Here is a 23,657-nt window from a genome sequence, read left to right as displayed (position 1 = left end):
TTTATCAAGTACTCCATATTCATAATGACTGCAGTGTATACTTTTACTTTGTATTTCGAGTGAGAGTATTTAGATATTTTGCTGTCAACCAATGGCATTGATATTATTTCTTTAAAACAAATCACACTGAAAGGCTAAATGACTAAGTGTTTGAGAATCTTGACAGAAAACAGGAAAGGTCATCATGGAAAAAATATTAGTCCCACCAATGCAATTGGAAATCCAACTTTCTAAGTGCCCCTGTCAGTCATGGGTCTTTAGAATCGGCGTTCCTCCCACATTGTAAAAACGTCCATGTACGGTTCATTGAAGCCTCTTAATTGCCCATAGGTGTGAATATGGGTGTGAATGGTTGTTTGTTTGTGTGGGTCCTGCGAATGGTGACCAGTCCAGGGTCAATGAGGATAATGAGGATGCGCAGAATAAAATTATGGGTGGGTTAATGTGAATATTTGCCACTTTGTGTAAGAGGGTGAAGTGGCACACAAAAAGATCAGTGTTAAAGGATTTTAAAAATAAAAAAGGGAAATAAATGACAGCTGAGAGTGCAATTGCTCCACTTGAATTTCTCCTTTTTTTTTTTTTTTTTACTTTTAATCGATCATAAATCCTTAGGGAGAATTGTTGTTGCTGCTGTTGTTTTTTTTACTTACTTGTCTTTCAGCAAACTGCTGGTCTGGCACCTTGGGTCGAAGCATGTTCTTCTTTCTACCTGATACCTGCTACAGTAAGTGCACAGCTACACACCGTGACGTCACCCTTGGGTTCATCCTAATTATTTATATTTCATTAATTGTAAAAGTTGTCTTCAATTCCAAAGGAAATGTGCAAAGGTAGTGGCGTTTTGCTATTTGTGAAGCAATTGAGTCACATAGGTGACGTCGTATCATAAAATATCATGATTCTGCAAGTCCCCTTTATAGTCGTACATAAAGGCAATTGAATGCAATGTCACGTCACAAATTGTATCAAAGGAAAAAACGACTCATTGGTTTACGAGTCTTTCTTTATTCCCCCAGCAGATGTCACTGGTGGGTCAAAATTTGCCCGCACTGTACATTCGCAGCATCTTCCTGAGCTATAACAACTTTTAGTATGCTACAGAACAGTGCATTCAAAGCAAACCCTGACATTTTATACACGTATTGGTGTTTTAGGGTCAAAGGTTTGAGACTTAATAGGAGAACAAATGAGTCAAATAAATGAGCATTTGAGGTAATTCAAAAGTTAAGTCTTAAGATAGTTGTTGACTTATAAAATGACTGTATTAACCATTTGTTTTGTTTTTGTGAGTGAACATACTGTTAACTCAATCAGCGTCATTTCGACACGCCATTTGAAAACTTATGCAACTGATTGGGCTACAGGGAGGGAAAACTTGAGATGAGTATAGATAATTACATTCAATGATTTGGTTATATTAATTTGTTTGGAGGAACACGGAGAGAGACTAACTGCAACACGTGATAAAACAATCCCAAAAATATTTTTGTGCCATAGACTGTTAAAAATAACATAATTATACATAACAATTTTGTCTAATAAGAGACCTTACACCCTCCCTTCGCTCTGTCCCTCTTGACTTGGTGACAGACCTAAAAGCCTTTTGTTGCCATCTTAGCCAATGGAGACGGATGACGACAGCGGGCAGCTGAGATATATAAAGAGCACCCTTTTTGACCGCACTTGCACATTTTCCAGTGACACTTCTGCACACTCACACACCTCCATGGACTGAAACTATAGTACAGACGACGCCAAAAGCAACCATCATACTACACGTGATCGGGCTATGCATTCATCTGATAGAAATTTGGTCAACTTGCAATAAAGACCCACTGGAACGCAAGGCCCCCACCCACCCGCCCCCCGACTGCAAAAAGACTACTTCTCGGTGTTGGATTAGATGCCGCTCTGGTAGGATAAAGACAGGAGCGACGCACTGCCAAGAGAGGGGATTTAACCGGTAACGTGAGTTAAACAACAAAAAGGAAACAAGCAAAAAAAAAAGTTGCATTGCCTGGTGTCCACGCATCGTCATGTCGAGGTATAACTTCTTATTGTGCTTGATGGTGCTCATTTCCCTGGGACAGTCGGGGAGCGATGAGCCCAATCTGCTGCTGCCTCCCGCCAGCGAGACGCCCACGGATGCCGGCCTGTCACTCCTGGACGAGGACGCCGGTTCCCACGAGTGCTCCGCCTGCGTTTGGAGGGAACAAAGTAAAGTGCTGAGGCTGGAGACCATCAAGTCGCAGATCTTGAGCAAGCTGCGTCTGAAGCAGGCGCCCAACATCAGCCGGGAGGTGGTCAACCAACTGCTGCCTAAGGCGCCCCCGCTCCAGCAGCTCCTGGACCATCATGACTTCCAGGGAGACGCGTCTTCCCAGGATGAGTTTATGGAGGAGGATGAGTACCACGCCACCACGGAGTCCGTCATCACCATGGCTTCTGAGCGTGAGTAATACTTTTTACTTCACGACTTCCGACACGCGTTGCACCGTGCGTAATTACGCAATGGTGCAGACTTTGAGTTTCATGTGCCTCATTCGCGTTAGACACCGAGTGACACTTTTTTTTGCTGCATTCAGAAAAACCTTGGCTAATTGGCTCAATCAGCTGTTGGTGGCAGCTGTCAAAGAGGGATTACGCGTGAAGCTGATAAATCAATATTCAGCCAGCCTGACGACCCTTGTCTCTATGAAGCAGAAGGCAGCTTCAACATGGCCCGATGGACTTTTTTGTTTCCGCGGTGCAAACAATCACTTTGCTAATAATGATGATGAGGACGATGGTGACGATGATGGTCCACCTGGCGTGCGCGCGCGTGCGTGCGTTTGGAGCACGCAGCTGCTCTCTTGAGTCCACCTCCTGCTGCTGTCAGCGTGTGGAAAGCTTCCCTCTTGTTTCACCTCGTTTATGTGTGCGAACGCATGACAAAGCAGCCCGAATGTCAAGTGCATTATTAATGATTACGCGACTCTAAATGCGGGGAGTTATGACGACAAAGCGAGCGGACGAACAATTTGCTGGCTCTCTTCTCGTTTGCCATGAACCCAATGATAAACCGCATGGAGCCCCCTAGGAGACATTTGATAAAATTACTGTTGAACCCTGGCAGCTGTGCTCTATCGCTCTTTTATAGGAGCCTCTACCGGTCTCCCTGCTGTTCATCACAGTGAGAAAAAGTGTGTCCAAAAAGCTGCCATTGTTCCCCTCATGCAGCCCCACCCCCACCCACCCTCCTCGGCCGCACTTGCCTTTTTAAATGCGAAGTTTATAGGCACAGCTCGTTTTTTCCACCGCGGGTACACAAAGACAGAGAAGCACTCGGGGTCGAGGGGAGTGTGTGACCTTTTCCTGCAGGATCGTGGGGTTCAACAACATTTACACACGTAATATATTCTGCACAAGGCGGATAAAACACGCCCCAAATAATCAGCTTGCACAAGCCGCTGAACAAAGATGGCCTAGTGGGGCTCATGTGTTCCAAATGTCATTTAATATACCCTTTTTCTCTGATTTTAATTTGACCTATCCTTTCCTCACGAGGCTCGTGGGATTAACAGAAATTGTTCATTTTGCAAAAAAAAATAATAATAATTGCCAGTCAAAAATGTTTTCTCCACATTGGCGGCTCCATACATAACAGCCAATAAAAAATTACATTGCATGGCAAAGTCACTGAAATTCGGTCTCCAGCATTTCTGTGCGGATCCAGAGGATGTCATCCGCATCACAGTATCACAAGATTTAATTTACTTTCTGATGAGTTTCAGAGTCAGCTGGCATTATTTTCAAGTGGCATCTTAAAAATCAACATCTTTATAATGTTGGCCACACACCTTTCTCCTATAAATCCCCCTAATATTTCTGTCCATGGTAGCTAGAGGCACAAACGCCACCCATGCACTCCGAAATGAATTTTATCCTACCCAATTGATCTTAGCGCATGATTAGAAACTTCAATTCTGAGTTGTTGCATGTTAAAAAAAAAAAAACAGCTGTATTGTGTTTTCCCGCCAGTGCTTACAATTTTGGAATTGTATCACAGCGTGAAATGTGCGTCCAAATACCTTTCTACCAAAACGAGATGGTTTTAGGCCACCTTCTCAAGACATAAATAATCTTCATAGATCTTCTCGTATGCGTGTGACGTCTGTGCTCTATCTGTCATGTCTCAGCACTTCCGCTTCACATCAGCTACAGTTTTCATCATCTGCTGCTTCTCCCCCTCATACCACCTGCCACCCCCCACCTTACCTCCTCTATCATCCCTCCTCCTCTCCGGTACCCACGGAAGAGTTAAAAGGAGTGCATCTTTTTTCCGCCTGTGGCGTCTTGGCGGGGTCCCACGGGATTAGAAGTGCCTTCCTTTTCTGTCTTTCTCTGATAGAAGAAGGATTTCAAACACTCTACTGTTGTGTGCGCACGTCAAACCCAATCACCCTTTCACGCTGGCTGCCTTTGATGGCCGTGTGGGTTCACACAGTACATACTGAAATGGACCTGTGCCACAGTTGCTTCTTAGTATTCACTCAAGGTACGTGTGGGTGCCGCAGTGGGGGTTTACCGGGTCCATGCGACCGAGTGGATAACTACTATGAAATTTCATGGAACAGTACAGCTATTTATATCACGCAGCGGCACTTAATGTACTTAAAACATCCACCTCCATACAGTATGTTCTGGCGGGCTTACATTCCGTGACTTAACCATGACGCGTAAAGCAGTTCAAAGCGCTCACGGGCTTTATTAGTATGAATTATTTTTTGGAGGTTTTTATTCGGGGAGTGATTTGGTCCCGTTGGTCTGTTTTTTGACATTTAGGCTTATCATCGGTGTAGCAATAGTTTGCCACACTTTGAAAAAACGTTCTACTATTTATGTACCACCGCAATGGATTTGAAATGAATCAAATAAGGTGAAGACATTCAGCTTGCCGGCCTTTTCATCCAAATCAGGGGAACGGTGTAGGAATTATATTAGGCCTCCTACAAAAGTCATGGGACAAATAAACAATCATAAATCAAAGTTTCACTTTTCAGCACATGGTTGCAAATCCTTTGCAGTCAATTACAGGCTGAAGTCTGGAATGCGTAAACATTACCAGACACTGGATTTCGTTTTAGGTGATGCTCTACCAGGCCTCTAACTCGAGTCCTGCTTGTTCTTGTGGCATTTTGTGAAATACATGCGATTGAGGTCAGGTGATTGACTTTGTCATTGCATAATGTTCCAATTCTTTGAATAACAAAAACAAACAAACTCAGTTCAGGTGATTGACTTGGCCATTGCATAATGTTCCAATTCTTTGAATGAAAAAAACAAACATGTTGCTTGATTTTGCAGTATGCTTTGCGTCATTGCACATCTGCACTGTGAAGTGCAATTCACTTCATTCTGAAGCATTTGGATAGAATATGAGCAGATATTATCCTCCACGGTTGATCTGACTTGGATGTAGAGACACTCAAAATGTGAAAGTCTGCAGTTATTTGTTTTATTTCTAATGCATTGTGGTGGTGGTGCTTCGAGTTAGAACAATAAGAATTGTACCCATGCCCCAACATTGAATATTTTGGAACACACCTGAAAAAATTGTTTGAGCGAGAATTGTGCTAGGAAAGCAAATTTTGACAAAAAGTTTGATGCGGTGTTTCACATTTGCGGAGAAGAACTCTTATCAGTTCTGAGAGGATACAAATGTCATTTAATTGGACAGTGTTAGGAGAAAAGACATATTTAGATGGAACGCGACATTGATGGAATTTTCCCCTTGTCAAGTAAATGTCCAGCATGTCCGATGAGACGAAGTGCAACCACAGGTGCATCGGTACGAGAAATACACGCTCATAGAAATACATTAACATACAATGTTGGACTGGTGTCAACACACATGGACGCTAGAGCACACGCGCGCGCACAAACACACACAGTCGCACACACACTCAAGAGAAAAGTTCTCCTATTGACAAAAAGGGTCACAGAGTTCACAGCTATGTGATATATTGAAGAGGAGACTATTAACCTCATCAGGTCTCTTTCTTTGGCAGCAAAGACGAACCGGTAGTAACTTGAACACTTATCCCCCACCACACACACATGCACCAACCACTCCCACAAAAAAAACAAGTCTTTTATAGTGTTGACCCTATAAAAGGGTCATTTCCTGAAGGTGCAGGAACCATAAAAATTAAGAGGGAGAGCGCTAAAAGGACAGAGCAGAAGAAGCCGGACACTCTGGCTTCGACTCACCGGTCGCTATTTGCGGCAAGTGGGTGACTATGTGAGGTTTTTATAGATTTATTTATTCCGCCGAGGTCTCAGTTTGACGATGACACTTGCTCGTCTTGCCATCAATGGCGGGACTCCAAGGGGAAGATTGCCGCTGAATTGTTTAGCCGCCGGGGCACGACCGCTTTGTTTAAAAAGAAGTAAAAAGTCAAGAAAGGTCCGCGGGACTGTTGAAATTGCACAACATACTGTCAACTTTATGGCTAATAAAATTTCAAAGGGACCAAAGTCTATTAATACAAGGACAAAATTTCCCCAGGACCTCAGGAATCTCGCTCCCTCCACCCTCCTTCCTCTCTTCCCACGCTCCTCTGGACTAGTCCCTCTAGGCCGCTTTCTCCCGCTATACTTGCAAATTTTGCATTAGCATTTAGCGCACGCTTTAGCCAAATATCAATACTAGGATACACCCAAATATGTTTTGGTGGTGCCGTGTAGCTGAGAAGGAGAGCGGACATGTTTTGCTCGCCGCTCAGCTCCTGTGTAAAACATTTTGGGAGTGCGCGATGGAGTTAGGTGCATCTTGACTCATGCTGTGCGTACAAAAGGGAGTGGAGGAATGAAGCCAGTGAGTCCACGGGGAGCTACAAGCAGCCCAGCTCTACCCTAAAGGGACAGAATTCATGGAAGGCTTTTATAGGTACACTTAAAAAGGCTTGAAACAGATGTTTGGTTTCACTAATAAAGGAAATAATTACTTTGAAACAGTAATTAAGCCTTGCGTAGGGATGCGGCAGGAGGGGTGGGGGTGTAGGAGGAGTGAGAAGATAAAATGGAGATCATTGAGGGATTATTGTTGATGGATGCATTCAGCCTCTGTGTGGTCGTATGGGCAAGGCATCGGTTTATGGTGGAATCCATTAAAACTAAGAGGCGTTTAAGCGGGGGAAATGCAGTGTGGGCAGAATGTCGGATCCTCCGAGGGGAGGGAGCAAATGTGTTGGAAGGAAGCACAATTAACGGCAGATTACCTCATTTTTATCCCATGAAAATTTAATTGGCTTCGTTTCAGCGGCAAAAGGGGAGCAGCCTTTTGGTGTATCTGTCACCGCGTCAAACTCGAGTTCCATTACGAACCTTATGGAGATGATTGGCCTAGATATGTTTTAAGGAGTTTGAATTATATGATGTAATAAAGATCTTCAACCAGTATTAGAGACATATGATTTCATAAAATCATTCCCTTGCCCAATTTTGAGTTAGTGTTTTTTTTTCTTCAATGGGTATCCTTTAGCTGGACATGAGACTAAAATGAATAGCAAATTTAAAATGTAATGTCACGAGGTATTAACATTTATTTACATTGGAAAAAACATTTCTCAGTGTAGACATGGAAAAAACATATTTCTCAGTGTAGGCATAGTTGAATAGAATGCTCATAATTTAGGAATATTCTTCGCAAGTACTCATTTTTAATACTCCCCAGAACAGGCTTTTTATTGACTTAATATAATTTGGTTAGCCAAGGAAACACGGAAATTAAGAACAGCACTTCCTTACTGTATATGCGAGCATATAAAAAGTTTGGGAAACAGAGCGGTGACCTGACATTCACGCTTCACACCCAAACACAGGCGGTGAGAGAGAGTAGTGTGCTTTCTGCTGTCCAGCTGGCCACCTTATTGCAGTTCACTGCACCCCCTCCCTCAAAAAAAAAAAAAAAATCATCCCTCCATCCCCCCTGCTGGAAATGCGCCGGTGCCTCCAAATGAAAGCACATCTTAAAAAAGGCTCTAAAAACTTAGCGCCAACTGAGTTGAGGAGTGCTTTGCCTCCGTTTGGAGTCAGCTATGGTGTTTGCGGTGTGTTTTTGTGTTGTTCCATGTTTCTCTGTGTGTTTGTGTGCACTCAGCTAGAACAGGCAGCATTAGGAGGTGTCTTTTGTTGCTCCTGGGGGGCTACTGTCCTCAGTCCTAATAGGAGTCTTGTGCCTGCCGTTGTCCCAAGGGAGGGCTTCTGAATGAGGGGGTCTAACTTCACACTCCCACCACACGCACACCCCCTCCCACTACCACTCGCAGCTCAAGCTCGGCCTCCCCCACCACCTTCCTCCATCCCTGGGGACTGGCCGAGAGACAAAGAGGGAGTGGGGCTGCGGTGGGATGGGATGTTTTGGGGGGGGGGGGTACACACCATGGCCCCTGTCTTATTAGAAGGGCCGTGAACGTGTCACGATGATTAATATGCCGAGGTGCGCGGGGATACCCTAGAGTCACATTTATTCAACATGACGGCTGCCAAACACACACTCGCCACAAAATGCCACATTTGCATTTCCCATTAAGGAAAGAAAATATAGATATATAGATATGCAAATGAAACTCGGATCTAGATTTATACCATGATGTGCCGTCCATTTGGACATTAACAATAGATGACCGTTTTGTTGTGTGGTTTCACCTGGACGATAGATATAATCACAGCTGCCTTTAAGATTAACAAATGAAAGGCTGGAATAGTAAAAGTCATTTTAGTGTTTAAAAAAATGTTACATATGCGTAATCATTTTGAAACCGTACTCCCTGATACTCACTTCACAATCCAGGAATGGGCCGGATCTGTATTCTTACAATTGTGACATTCCAGAAGTTGCCATTAGGCAGCTTTTCTTAGTGTTAAATGTCATGAAAATATGAAATACTATCTCAACTTTAAAGTCTTGTAACCATTTTTATTGTGGAACTGCAGTTCGACATCCCTTCGCGATATGTTTTTTAACTAGCTCAACTCTAGCACAATGTTAGTCCATGTGGCTTTTAAAATGCCTTGTGTCTCATATTAAAAGGAACAGCTTGCTGAATAAAAGCCCTTATTTTCTACACGTCTACCGGTACTTGCATGTATGGGCTAACTGTGCGTCACAGGTACCCAGGGAGTCAACCAGATGCTTGATAGGCTTACCTGAAGGCCTGCTGCACTTGGGCAGTAAAATTCATGCGCTGCATATTCTGCAATTACACCGCGGGGAAATAAGCTGCCGTTGTAATGAAACATGGCCAGGAAAGGCAAACAAGGCTATTTCCTTTGTAAAAACACAGCATCTATTAATACTTTTCTTGACGTGTTGATGTTATGTAAAGTACAAGCAGTGCTCTAGTTTTTGAGGATCGACATGAAACGGATGAAGGACAATGTTATTGTGATTTTTGTTTTCGTTTGAAAAGGTCCTAAACAAAGTAGTATGACTAGAAATGTGTATGCCAGGCCAGTAGTTTGCAGTGTTTAGCAAAGTACGGCCCGGGGTTACGTACTGTTTCGGACTGGCCCTCGTGATGTCAAAATAAAATGTCACATTTGTGTTGCTTTTATTTAGAAGGTTGTGCTTTCATTTTTATTTGCACTTGTGTGTTAGCGTTATTATTCAAAGCTGAGGTTGGCATGTCGGCTTGCTGTTACAAGGGTCGCAGTTTCTGATGTGGTCAAACTGATTGCTCCATAGCCTCCAAATAAATGTATATAAATGCTATGTCAGACAAATTGCAGGACTGGTGACATAAAATAAATCCTGAAGAATCAGTTTCCCTCTATGACACCTATGAACTTGGCAAAGAGGGAGATTTTTTTTTATATTTAGACCATAAACGTGCTGCTGTGAGACCTGTTAGAAAAAGTTTACATTTTCAGGCTCCAAAATGAAACAATACTCCCAATGTTTCCGGCTTAAGAAATAGAAAGGTGTTATATAAATGCCCCTATTTGTTGATTTGCCTTCAGTGAAGTGTTCTCTCGAGTGTTGCTGAATGCAAACACTGATCCTACAAAATACCATTTGTAGGTTGTAAATCAGTTTCAAAAAAAAAAAGTCTAGCATTCAATTTGGGAAATGAAACACAGATGAAGTTCAATTTGCAATGGCAAAGGCCTTAAGGTCTCCCGCTGGTTTTCTGTGCTTTACAAGCAAAACTCGCCAGCTTTCCTCAAGTGAAACACTCTGCCAAAATGTGCTGTGTAATAAAGCTGGAGGCATTCCTCTTCCTCCTCCCCCTCCTCCTCCTCGTTCTCCTCCTACTAGAGCACTTACAAGATCTATAAAGACACAAATTGAATTCATCAATGAAGTCATTGTTTGACGTGACGTTGCTCATATGTTGGGCATGTGTGTTTAATAAAGCTCCTGACTAATTGACTTGTGCTTCTCGGATTACTTCTTCAGGAGAACAACTCCAGAAGCAGCAAATACATCTTTGCAATCTTTGGTGCCTTGTTTTGCTTTGAACAAAAGCAAACTGTTGCCGCCACCATCGATCCAAAACAACAACTCGTCATCGTTAAGTAAACCTCGGAATAATTCATTGGCAGTTCCGTGCTGATGAGCAAACGCGTTAATTAACGTGACCTCGGCAACCCACCGAAAAGGAACATATTGTTTGTCCAGCGTGAGACACTGTATTATTTACGTGCACTAATGACTCGGCCTGGACATACAGGCTGAAGGATTACGTCTGTCCCCCGGCTTGGCCCTTAATCAACAGTGGCCTGGACTCTTCTAATGGACAATGTGTGGCCATAATTTAATTATGACTCTTGCTAAGTGTAAAAAAAAAAAAAATCAGGCAGTGTTCTCCCCTCCTCAGTGCTTTTGTTCCCCACCCTAATCAAAACAAAAACAAATAGGAGGCCTACCGGGCTCACTTACGCGCTACCGATTTCCAACGATTGTGTTGAAAAGGCACGTTGCGAAAAAAGACGTATTAGCATTGCCATAGGCTCGACCTTGACCTTCAAACTCAATCTGGCTATTAGGTGTCACCCCTCCCCAGCACCCCTGAGATGTAAAGGGGCTGACGGTTTTGACCCCTGATCCCATTTCTTAACTAGGCTGAGGTGCCAAATAACCTTTTGACCCAGGAAGCATTTGCAGGTTACCCGAGCAACCTCCGATTGAGCAATGATTGACAAGTCCGTGCACATTTTATCTTTTCTTTATCTGACAACAGTCCATTGCCAAACAAATGACAGTACGTGGCAGTTTATTCACTTATGTCCGTCAAATACGCTCAAGCCCAAATGGACAGCTAAAATATTCTATTGTACTCTGTTAGCGCATTATTATGCCTGCTAGATGCGGAATAAATTTCCCTTAATAAATGAACACTTTACATGGAAATGAATGTATGAATGCAATGGATGGATGTCATTATATCAGATGGAGCTCTATGTAAATGAGCCGCTGTGCACATTTGACATGTGGTGCCAATCGCCGAAAACACGAGGGGATCATGACAGGAATAAATCTGCCTATTTGATGACACCTCATGTTCTTTGACACGTGCACCTTAATCCCAGGCCAAAGTGGATTTGCTACTAGGCAGAGCGGCTGGAGAAAAAAAGAAAAATACATTTTGTTAGTTTTTTTTTTATTTTTTATAGGGGTAGACCATTTCATTATAACTGACCCAGGGGAATCTAAGGTTACCATCTGGCCATTGACCAGCATCACTGATTCTTGTTTTAATATGCAAATGGATTTTTTTTTTTTTTAAAGGGAGGCCTCATGTAATCACAATTGGAACTCGTCTCAATTGACAGGGACAAAAAGGTTTGCATAGCCTTGCATGGGCAACTAAAATGTGAGTGCAAGTGAGAGTCCGCTGAGTCATTTTATGTACAATTAAAAAGTTAGAGAATAATTCAATCAGAAATGTTGAATTTGTTGCATTCTGTAGTGTTGACTTGCATTATGCAAGACTTGCCATCGATTAAAATGCAAACTATGATGAGAAATGACACTGGATGGGGTTTTGGGTTATTTACACAACTGTTGGTGTGTGAACTGGCAAAAGTCACCGACCGTGCTGTTACTGTCACAGTATTTTTATTTTTTTTAAAAACTTACCTCGCAGCAGGTGCACACCAGTCACTGTTATTCATGATGTCACATTTGCAGAAAAAGTCCATTTTGTGGGAAAGTGATATTTGTGGTGAAAAAAGTAGTAGCTCATAGCATCAGGCTCAGGGGTGAGACAAATATGGTCTGCACTTTTTTCTTTAATTTGGCCCCCAAACATTTATATTACTAACCAACAACATGTTTATGTATATTAATGACTGCTCTCTCTTTCACAGCGGAGCCCCTGGTGCAGGTGAATGGGAAACCGAGCTGCTGCTTCTTCAAGTTCAGCCCCAAACTCATGTTTACCAAGGTTCTGAAGGCCCAGCTGTGGGTGTACCTACGGCCTCTGCAGCAGACTTCCACCGTTTACCTGCAAATACTGCGGCTCAAGCCCGTAACGGAGCAAGGCAGCCGCCACATCCGCATCCGCTCGCTGAAGATCGAGCTCAACTCCAGGGTGGGACACTGGCAAAGTATTGACTTCAAGCACGTGTTGCAGAACTGGTTCAAACAGCCCCACACCAACTGGGGAATCGACATCAACGCCTTTGATGAGAGCGGCAATGACCTGGCCGTTACCTCGCTGCGACCTGGGGAGGAGGGGCTGGTAAGGACCCTCAGACCTGTCCCAGGGACAAGAGATCCCCTCCAAGCAAAATTATGCCATACTCAAGTCTCAATTTAATACAAGGAGCCACATAATGTCATATTGACATGATACATATGGAATCAATCAATCAATCAATCAATCAATCAATCAATCAATCAATCAATCACTCAGTCAAAATTAGGAAATTATCAGATTTCTTTTATTGACCCAAAAGGTTTAGAACAACACAATATTGAATGATTGTGCTGAGCCATAACTTGTCATCATCTTGGACAGTTAATTATTTCTATATGCGTATGTGAACTGTTGTACAAGACTGTCATGATTGTAACTTGTTCTTACTGCCCCCAAGTGGACAGAAAAAAACAGTCAATGTCGATGTAGCTAGAATCTTACATCAAAACGGAGGATGATGTTCAATCTTGTTTTGAATATTATATATGAATCGCTGTCATGCTAAATAAGGCCTGCAAATAATTAGATACAAAAGAGATGAGCTAAAGAATGTCCATAAAGGTGAATTTAAAATATTTAGTGCTTTGATGAGAGAGGACATGATTTTCACAAAGAATCGGCTCCACCAAATATTTGCCAAGTGCTTGTCACAGAGGTCATCTCTGGTGTCTTGGGCAATAAAACATTGTCCTCAGTGAACACAGCAGTGTCTATTATTATTCTTGAAGTAAAAAAAGAAAAGATCCAAAACAAAGGCAAGATCAAATAAGCAAAGAAAAAAGCAAAACGTTTCCAACCATCATCCTCTGGGATTTTACTTCAACAACAAGGACTCGAAAGGCCAAAAGTGGTTTCACCCCCATTGGCCTTTCAGTTTATATCTTCTTCTTCATGCGTCACATCAAATTGATTGTCGTCCAGCTGGAATCACAGAGGGAAAGGGGGAGGCTTTGCAAAAAAGTCACCCAATTTGGTGTAGCATTTTAGTAAGCAGTTAAGCTAGATATTGATGAGAACAATTGGAATTATAAAAAGGGGGCAGTGGGTGATGTCAATGTCATGCAAGCGTACCTTATGAGATATCGCAAGATTAATGTCAGAAGATGAGCAAACCAAAGAATTATTTAAAGTCATGTTTTTTGTGCTGAGCAATTTTTTTTTTTACGAAAATTAACAGTGAATTTTTAAAATGAATTAATATTGAACAATCAAAATACTTTAAGTGAAATGTGTTATTTTCACTTTTGTGTTCATAGATGTGTTTTTTTTTAACCCTGTTTTATTTGAACAGTCAATTTTCAGTAAGATATCCAAACACCAAAAATATTCAATAGCTGCTAGCGCTAATTTTCTTTTCACCATTCATCATCAGTTGATTCACTTTTCACCCCCTTTATAACCACCCCTTTCTCTCACTCCTCCCCCTGTTTCCAGCAGCCGTTCCTGGAAGTGAAGGTTCTGGAGACGACCAAACGCTCTCGAAGAAACCTGGGCCTGGACTGCGACGAGCACTCCACCGAGTCCCGTTGCTGTCGTTACCCTCTGACGGTGGACTTCGAGGCCTTCGGCTGGGACTGGATCATCGCGCCCAAGCGCTACAAAGCCAATTATTGCTCGGGCCAGTGCGAGTACATGTTCATGCAAAAGTACCCGCACACTCACTTGGTGCAGCACGCCAACCCCCGCGGCTCGGCGGGGCCCTGCTGCACCCCCACCAAGATGTCGCCCATTAACATGCTCTACTTCAACGATAAGCAGCAGATTATCCATGGCAAGATTCCCGGGATGGTAGTGGATCGATGTGGCTGCTCTTAGGCTGAGGGGATGACGCGCTTGTGCACGTTCACCATTCCATCAAACCACCTTAAATGCAAATGGAGCTCTCCCCTGGCACCAGAACCCATTCCTTGGCACCAGATTGAAAAAAAAAGATTAAAAAAAAAAACCAAAGGGTTCCATTTCGTCAAATTCAAATGATTCTAACTTGTAGAAAGTTCTGTGTGAAATAGGAATCAAAAAAGGGACCGAGTGATGGAAATACAGTACATGAAGTGAATGTGAGGTGCGGCTACAAAGAATAAGAACATGTTTGATTTCCGTTGTTGTGTTTTTAATGGCATCTTTGTGAAATGTCCATCCATGTTGGTGGATGAAGATGACAGGAGACATTTTTAGTTTCGAGACATTTTAGTTCACAGCACTCTTTCTTCATGAGTGATCTACAAAAAAAGGGGGGGGGGGGGCAGACACCTCAACCGGAATCCACACCTACAAATTCGGTTCATTGCTGTTTACAGATGTCCAGAAATGTAACGTTTTGAAGAGATCCAAAAGCAAACCCTTAATCTATAACACCTTAGTGTGACATTCTCGCGTATCTACAAACCCTTTTCACTGCTGCTTTGATGTGTTTTATTTGGAGTCTTGTAAAAACTCCAAAAAGCAAGAGCGTGAGTGGAAAGTATGGCTCGCTCTGCTAAAGCGGCGACTTCCGATAAACAGTTAAGGCTAAAATGATTCATATCTGGGTCAAGTCTTGAGTTGGTCAATTTGCATTTGATGAATGGCTGTTGTTTAGCTACATAGGTTTATATTCTAAACATTCTTAGTTGCTTTTAAATTATTCGCATCCTTGCTGTTATGGGAGCTAAACGATAACCATTCAGCGAAACAACATTGCACTTGAAGTCAACATTTGGCTGAGGTATGAATCATTTGACGCTTTACTGTACATCAGGAGCTGGAGCGTGCGGAAAATCTAGCCTGGTGTAAATAAACAAAAATGTCCAAGCTGATTCACTGAACATTAGCAAAATTAGATCCAATCAAGCCACTAACCGCCATTTAGAAAACTGCATCCCTCCCCATCCCCCCACCCAGCTCATTCTCATCGTGAAGAATTACTATTGTTAGTGCTTAAATACAGTAGAGCTTAGTACAGTATGCTCAAAGTGTGTCTTTGTCTCCTGGATATCCTAGCAGAGATATCCATTTGTTGTAAACGAAAGCACTATGCTGTTGGATAAAGGAAGAGCCTTCTGACATTATTATATATAAATGATATATGTATATATTAAAAAGAAAAAGGCGTACGAAAACCTTTTTGGGGGGGGCACTCTACCTTACCAACAATAAATTTTGCACTATGGCATGAGGAGGTAAAGTGTTATTTTGTGTTTTTGACCAAGCACAAGCGAGCTTGGACAATGGAGCCTCAAAGAAACTAGTCAAGCTTCTGCTGAGGAACTAGCAAGGTTATCACTCGTTTGATGCCGCCACACTCGTCCTGGCTTTTTGTCTGAAGCGGGGGCCTGTCCACTCCATATGCATTCAATCCATTTTGAATGTAAATCCAATTTGGACCCTGACGTCCTGTCCCGTGCCAGCGGCCTGAAAGGCCTCCTTTTTCCGAACCAAGTCATCAACGTGGTGTAATGACAGTCTGCGTCGATGAATACAGAATGCTTTAACTGGAAATGGCCCGCCCATCTACTTTATTACAAAGTTAGCGAGACTTTAGAGTCCGATTTGCCTTTGTGTGTGTTTTAAAGGAAAGCGCCCATGTAAGAATGGGAGGAGTATCCAGGGATCGTTAGCCAAAGTAGAGGACGACATGTCTTGTGCTGTAACTTGTGTTGTTATCGCAGGAATTATGCTAGAACTTTTCAAAGGGAGGAAAATGCTGTTAGGGGCAGTGGTTGGAAAAGATTCAACTGGTTAATTGTCTATATTTATTAATATTAATTACAAAGTCTGTCTACCTCACTTTAGCGTTCTAAAAAAAGAAAAAAAAACAAGCTTTTAAAAATGGATTAAAATGTGCAAATGAACCCTCACGACCCCCAAAAAAGAGAAGAAGAAAACCACAGGGTCCCCGTACTCTCAGGCTGGGATGGACTTCTTGACAGAATGACTGATGCTCACGTGTGATATCCGAAGATGGAATTAGCTGTGCCCGCCATGGCTTGACTATTGCGAAAGCCATTTTGAAATGTAGTCTTTGTATACTGGTATGTGTGCAAGTGTTTTCATAGAAATATATGAGAGTTAAAAAAAAAAAAGCCTCTATGTAAATAACAACCCGAATGTTGACATTTATGACGTTTTGGACAGGTTCACCGCTTCTAGTGTTTTTTCATTGCTCCATACTTTGTGTAGTTTTAAATAAATCACCCCAAGGTTGTAGATTAATGGTTGTGCATATGAATAACTGTTCAATTGTTATTTTTTGTCTTTGTTGTTTATTATCATTTTTCTTTTGTACAATAAATCATTTATTTAGCTTATGAGATTGGTGGTTTACTCATTGGTGTTATTTTTTGGACGGGTTCGCCAGGAAACAGACTGATGATGTACGCACACGCTACTGGTGGCGCGGTAAATCCGTGAAAGGGGTAGCGGGCAGCGGAGGTGGCAAGCGACGCATCCAGCGTGAGGCTAATTGGTGAAAGAAAGTGTTCGGAGGACAAAGGTTCAGTGTTGGGGTTGGAGTTGCCATTATTTGGATTTCATATAAGATCCAGCCTGGCCCAATTAATATGCCACCTGATAGGAGGGCCTCTCATCAACCTAATTTAGAGAATCAATAAGAATGAGAGTGAGAGCGAAGCCCTTTACGGATGCAAACGGACAAAGACCACCCAGTACAAGCTCAGAGAGACCGATGCCAGCAATGACATAAACCTTTTGACAAATCCTTACTCGACATAAACAAACATTCACAGTCCCCTGCCTCTCCAGTTCATCAACCTGCTGCGCAGATCATCGCTCTTAGTCGCCCTAAATGGACAAGGGAGGACATTGATTGATGCTTTTATTGTTTTGCTCACATAAAGATGACTCGTACAAGTTGGATGTGATGTCATAAGGGTCCAAGGCTGCACGTAAAAGCCTCAAGACCATTAACATGATGAGCTCATTTCGAAGTAGAGTTTCAAATTGTGGAATAGTGGGAACGTAATTTCGATTTCTTTGTGTGTCTTGGCATGTGAAGAAATTGACAATAAAGCGGACTTTGAAATTAGAGTTAGAGTTTCAAAGGGTTTAAATAAACGGTGTTAGAAAGGCTCATTTGAAATGGTACAGTCCAACAGGAATATTGAACATCTCGCAAAATCCTCCTGAAAGGCTGCTGGGGGGTTGGGAGGAGCTTTTTGGCAATTAGCCATAAAGTTGAGAAAGAAGGTGAATTGGGGGCAAGGAGTGAATAGCGTCAATTGCTGGACACAGTCATCAGTAACACCTTTTTGTCTGGCTCGCCAATTGGTGTGTGTCGACACAAGAGGAACCGCTCACCAAAGATCACACGCGCGGGATTGGACGGAAGAATCTGACATGACAATAAAATCAACTAGTGAAGTAGGAAAGGTTGAGCCCTGAGGCAGCCTCACTTATAATTCATATTTTTCAATCAACCAAGCCTTTATTCAAAAGCAACTGACTGACTTTCTAAAAAGGATTTTCCTAGTGTTTACATTTCTTTTTTTAAAGTTTGATTTATTATACATAGCTTGCCCATTACAAACTGTTCCCATTCAAGCGTCCAGAGTGAGATTCAGGGCCAATTAAATGTTATAATTAATTAATTGATTATGTCCCTATTAGGTAAGGGGCCCGTGCTCGATTCATTGCAAATAATGTGCTCGCCTCATACAGTAACCCAACAATTCATCATTTGAGCTTCAAATGAAAGGTGTTGCCAAAACACAGAACGTGGTCACTTACAGTGACGGACATTTAAAAAAAAGCCCTTGTGGATTTCTTTGAGTCCCAAGCAGTCAGTGAAAGGCACTGTGGGGTCTCCATAGTTCACATGGCACATTTCTCAAGCACCCTCGGTGGAGGGGGCGGCTTGGGCAAGTCGCCCTCCCTCCGTCCCTCCCTTGCTCCCCATGTCATGCCTTAACTGAGTCTTGTGTTGACACAGCGCTGGCCAATCTAATTTTGATTGTCAGGAGCAAGCAATGGCGATCCTCTCCTCGCCCCCCTCCCCCCGCTGAGATCATCAAGTTCATTTCTCTGGCTGCATAGGGATTCTCTCGCCCCACCCTTTCGCCACCCCCTTCCCACCCGCACACCCACTTTCCATCCCCCCATCTCCCCAGCACTAGAACAATATTCCGCCGTTCCTGGGCCTCTCAGAGTGAGCTCACTGGAGTTAATCTCTCAGGCCTCTCCTCCTCTCTTTTTCTGCCTCTTTCTCCCTCTCGCTCTATTCAAAAAGCCAACGGAGAACAGCTTGAATTAGTGACAGTTATTATTCAGACTAATGAGTAAAATCTCAAAGGCAACAAAAGCGGACTGTGAGCGTTCATAAATCATCTGGTCTCGGTGAGATTTATTAATTAACGTGTCAAATACGATATCTGATTACTTTAAAAATGTTATTACTTTATTTTAAAAAAATAATACATTTTGCATTTTGGTGTGTATTATGTGCCTATCGTCATTTTTATTTGTGCATTGGTCCAATCGTTTGAAAATGCAAATAGTAAGCGATATCTCATTACGACAAGAATGGTAAACGAGCATTTCTTTGGATCACAATTCATTTATTATTAATGTATTCTCAGTGCTTTCCATCATTTTAGATTTAGGTATGCATGATGGGTTCATGAAAAAAAGGTCCCTCGAGGCCTTTGGGTTGTCACCTAGTCAGTGTAGACATTAAAAACAATTGATTATTTGGTAAACGAAGATACGCTACCATTTTGTGCTTTAATTAAAAATGAACATTGCATAAATAGCCTGCTCTCAAAGAATAGAGATGCTTGATTGCTATAATTGACATTGTGTTTACATCATTTTAGAGCTGTTTTTGATTGCTCCCTGCATATGATTAGACTTTGGTTATAATTATGCGCAATCAACTAACTGACATAAAAAATACTGTATATTGTTTGTTAGTTTATACAGTAACAATTACAAATTTATTTCTAGGCTGAAATATGCTTGCTATTATTGTGTTATTTGATTTTTATCAAATTTATAATATGTTGAACAATTTTATCTTTTTTTGCATTAAACAAATCGGACGATTGCATTCGGGGCATTTGCCCACTGTGGTTGTTTCGAATATGCTATAGAAATAAACAAGACTTGACATTAATCAAACACTCCAGTTTAGGCTTCAGCCCAGCGAGAACAACTGCGGCTTGTCAGAAATCATCTTGACGTTGTAGAAAACAATTTCAAATCGAAAGATCAAAGGTGAAAGGTCGGAATTATGCTGTCAGGTCAGGGGCTCTTGCGGGCTCATTTTGGGTGGTGGTGGCTGAGCGGGGGGGGGAAGCTGACCAGGTGTGGGTCCTTGTAGCATGAAAAACAAATTCAAGGGAAAATATTTGTGCTATTTGTAATGAAAGAAATGGTCATAACGTCCAGGGAGCGTAGGGGGCTGGGCAGGGTGTGTGGCGTAGGTGCATGATTTGCAAGCTGTCACATGACGGCCTTACCCGTTGAGGAGGAGTATAGGCTCCCATTCTCTGTCCGGTGCTCGCCGCTCCCCACCCCCCTCCCTCAAACGCCTCTCGGTATACCCCATGGGAGGAGGTCTGTTGCGCTGTGGCCGCACTAAATCAACACCGTCCTAATGAGGTGTCACACTTGACCCCCAGCAGCCTCGGCCCCTCACTTGGGTGTCAGAGCCACAATGAGCGACCCTCCATCTCCAGCGCCTGGCTGACACATTTTGATTCATGAGAGAGCCTGGGCCCTGTCAGGTCAAAATTACCCCTATCAAAACGCCACCATCAAAACATTCATCAAGTCTACCTCTGGACCTCTTTTTTCTTAATGCAAGAATCAACAAATATTAGAATCCTGCTCTGGCACACACCGTTTTATGGCATGTCCTCATCGTGTCACCGATTGCCTCCTGTACCGGCGTCCTTGAGCTGTCCCACCCCCTTCGCTCCTGATGCTTCTCTGAGTGATGAACTCGATCCCCCTGGTGTTTTGTGAGCTTGTCATCTGACCTAAAACGACTCCCGATGTGAACAGGTCTGACCGTAAAACTGATGATAAGCACAAGATAGCCTAGCTCAGATCCTCATTCTAAACCAAGCGCTTAGGTAGACCACCTACCAGGAGAGCCACCGTACAAGTACATTCTCAAATGATGTGATGCTTGGCAGATGTTGAGGCGTTCATTGCCACCACCATCTCGCAGCGGCGTGTCCGGACCTGATTCATGCTTATGAGACTCGTAAACATCGACCGGGTGACAGCTCGTAACTAGAAAAAAATTGGGAATTTGTGCACTCATCAGTAGGGATCGGAATGGAAAACCTGAAGTAGTGGTGGAACAAGAACTGGATTTAATTGGGACATTTAATTTTGATTTAAAATAATTCACAAATGGTTCCATTTTAAAATATATCAGGTTATGGACTCACATTTTTTGGAAAGATGCACCCTCCCTAATATATATGTATAGAGTCTCTTTGAAGGCTATGCCACATTTACACTCTTAATCTGACCCGTATCGAATTGAATCAGATTCCTACTAAATTGAGTCGAATCAAATTGTTGTAGCTAGTTAATCATGTATAAAATAAGATAATAATAATAATATGTCTTAAAGTAATTAGACAAAGGTTTTTTTTTTTAGTCTAGCAGATTTTTTTCTTTTTTTTTACATCTTTGACATGCCCGCCACCGTTCGCCCTCCGTGTTACATCAACAGGCAGTTTCTGATCCCCTCATTTGAGTGTCAAAAAGGCTGACAAACACAAACCCCATGTTGGCACTGACCAGCAGGCCTCTTCTGGCTTGTGTCAAAGCTCCTCATTTGGCTCTCAAGGGCAGTTGGCTTCAAATGAAACATGACTCCTCCCTGAGTCGAGTGTTTATCAAATGCTGTGAGATGGAATGATAACATTCACTCTGCAGAAAACAAAACATTTGATATATATTTAACAGAAATGGCTTTTAAGTGGCAATTTTTTCTTGGACGTTTGTGATCAACTCTCAACATAGTATTTTAAAAAAAATCATATTTTCTTTTTTGCTGGATATTGCTATAACAAAACCTCCACGCAGCATCAAATCGATTTTTGAAGTTGTCTAGGTCTTTTTTGCCATTTAATATATATATTTTTTGCATCTTGTTGGATGACTTTGATTTGCTAGTGTGCATGTGTGAGAGTGATGAACCAGAATCAAGGAATCCCTCTTTAGCAAAAAGGTTTTGTTGTTTTTTAGTCAAAAGACCCTCTTGAAGTGTCACAGAGTGGTTGACGCTGTCTTTGCACGTCATTGTGGAGGAGGAACTTTGGCTGTGGTTAAACAGCAACAACAAGAACCTTTAACACCCAGACAATGGACTATTTTTCTGAAACGTTGCACACGACAAGTGAGGAACAAATTGTGCGTGTGAGTGTGTGCGTGCGAGCGCACGTGTGTATGCCCCCCCCCACCCCTCCATGTCAAACAACCGCCCTGATGCTGACCACCCTTTCTGTCCACTAATAAAAAAGCGAGAGAAAGAAAAAAGAAATCATTCTCTGTTGAAGACGTTTACGAGATCCTCCTTTAAAGGGAGCAAAGAGCAAGTATCCCTGGGAATCTTAGCACGTTAGGGAGGCCTTTCTCCCTTCATCTCATCCGCTCTCCCCCGCTGCACCCATGGACCGACGCAATTGTTTATTTTCCCCCATTGAGCCTGCTCCATTCACTGGCATTCACATTGACTCTGCTCAATTGGAGTGAGACAGCACTTATTCGGCAAGAGGAATGCAGTGTTCCACTGACAGAGCGGCAAGAATGCAGAGGAAGAAATCATTAAAGGGTTTTAAAGGAAAAGGTACAGCTGAGCATGAGGAAGAACCACGTCAAAGCAAACAATGTGGCATGATGTGTATATCCACACATCACCTTGACACAAGAAAGCGGAATACTGCAAAGTGGAGCGGGGATCCTAGAAGGAGGTCATTCATTCTCTGTGCCTTCTTAACTGAAACTGCCTGTAGAACAATGAGGCCTTCTCCGGCCTGCGCAGCCGCCTCTTATAAGATGCGGCCTGTCCTCCAGCCCTCACTCTTCCCGGGCCAGAGCACAATAGCTGCAAGCTGGACCTCGGAGTTAATTTCTCCCCAGTCCATTCTGTCACGAGGAGGGCGTCGTAATGACAGTTTCCCCGCTAGAACAATGTCCGCATCCACCAAAGCCTTCTCGGTGCTGTCAAACTTAATTAGCTTTGACCGGGGACAATATGATGGGAGAAATGAGCAAGGACTACAAAAATCTCAAATACACCCGCTCTGAAGGGACCAATTGATAACTGCGCCACAGTTGAAAAAAAAATAAATAAAATACTATGAACCATTCCTGATCTGTCTTTTGCTCTTTAATTGCTCTGCCACCAATGCAAGAATTGTACATTTGCATCAATTACTTTAGTCTTCAGATTAGAATATGAAACATATGAGGCAAATCTTTAATAAAAGTGCAATTATCAGGCCAACTGAGATATTATTTTTTTTAAATTATACAAGACATTACATCATAGCACATTGTCAATCAAAATTTCATTACAGGCTGAATGAATGAAGTTTTATTTGTTGCATATTGGAGAAAAATAAATATGAAGAAAGATAACGACTGTGACCTAAACTCTCCTAGAAATGGAATTGTGATAAAAATAAACCTTTCCTCTCCAGTGACCCAAGGAAAAGGGACTCAAATGAATGTTTTCAATTTTTCAAAACTCACTGCTGCACAATTAAATGTCACTGCAATCCTATTAATAAAGAAATAAGGGGGGAGGGTTTTACAGACCTGCACCAAATCAAAAATATTTCATAACTTAACCTTGTGCCAGGTTTGAGAAGAAAGACGTGTGACGTTTAATGGTCAGTGTGAAGGAAGCAAATGGAGGTCACCGCATCACCACAGAAATAAACCTTACCTGCTCTCTACTGGTCAGATACCGTTATTACACTCCAATATGTAGAATAAATATAA

The 23,657-nt window shown here is 42.4% G+C and overlaps 1 protein-coding gene across 2 annotated transcripts; it reads left to right on the top strand.

The window, feature by feature from the left end:
- Positions 1–565: 565 nt before the first annotated feature.
- On the top strand, positions 566–16,978 carry LOC119122879 (growth/differentiation factor 11-like). 2 transcript variants are annotated; one of them, XM_037251520.1, is made up of 3 exons: positions 566–2,454; positions 12,361–12,734; positions 14,127–16,978. In XM_037251520.1, exons 1-3 carry the CDS (start codon positions 2,040–2,042, stop codon positions 14,505–14,507), a joined length of 1,170 nt encoding a protein of 389 aa, XP_037107415.1. In that variant the 5' UTR covers positions 566–2,039; the 3' UTR covers positions 14,508–16,978. The 2 variants fall into 2 exon arrangements, with proteins under 2 accessions (XP_037107415.1, XP_037107416.1); XM_037251521.1 differs by having other exon boundaries at positions 574–2,454; positions 14,130–16,978.
- The last annotated feature ends 6,679 nt before the right edge of the window (positions 16,979–23,657 follow it).

This window comes from Syngnathus acus, chromosome 5, assembly GCF_901709675.1.
Source record: "Syngnathus acus chromosome 5, fSynAcu1.2, whole genome shotgun sequence".
Classification (NCBI taxonomy): Eukaryota; Metazoa; Chordata; class Actinopteri; order Syngnathiformes; family Syngnathidae; genus Syngnathus; species Syngnathus acus.
This window is presented reverse-complemented; position numbering and strand designations above follow the sequence as displayed.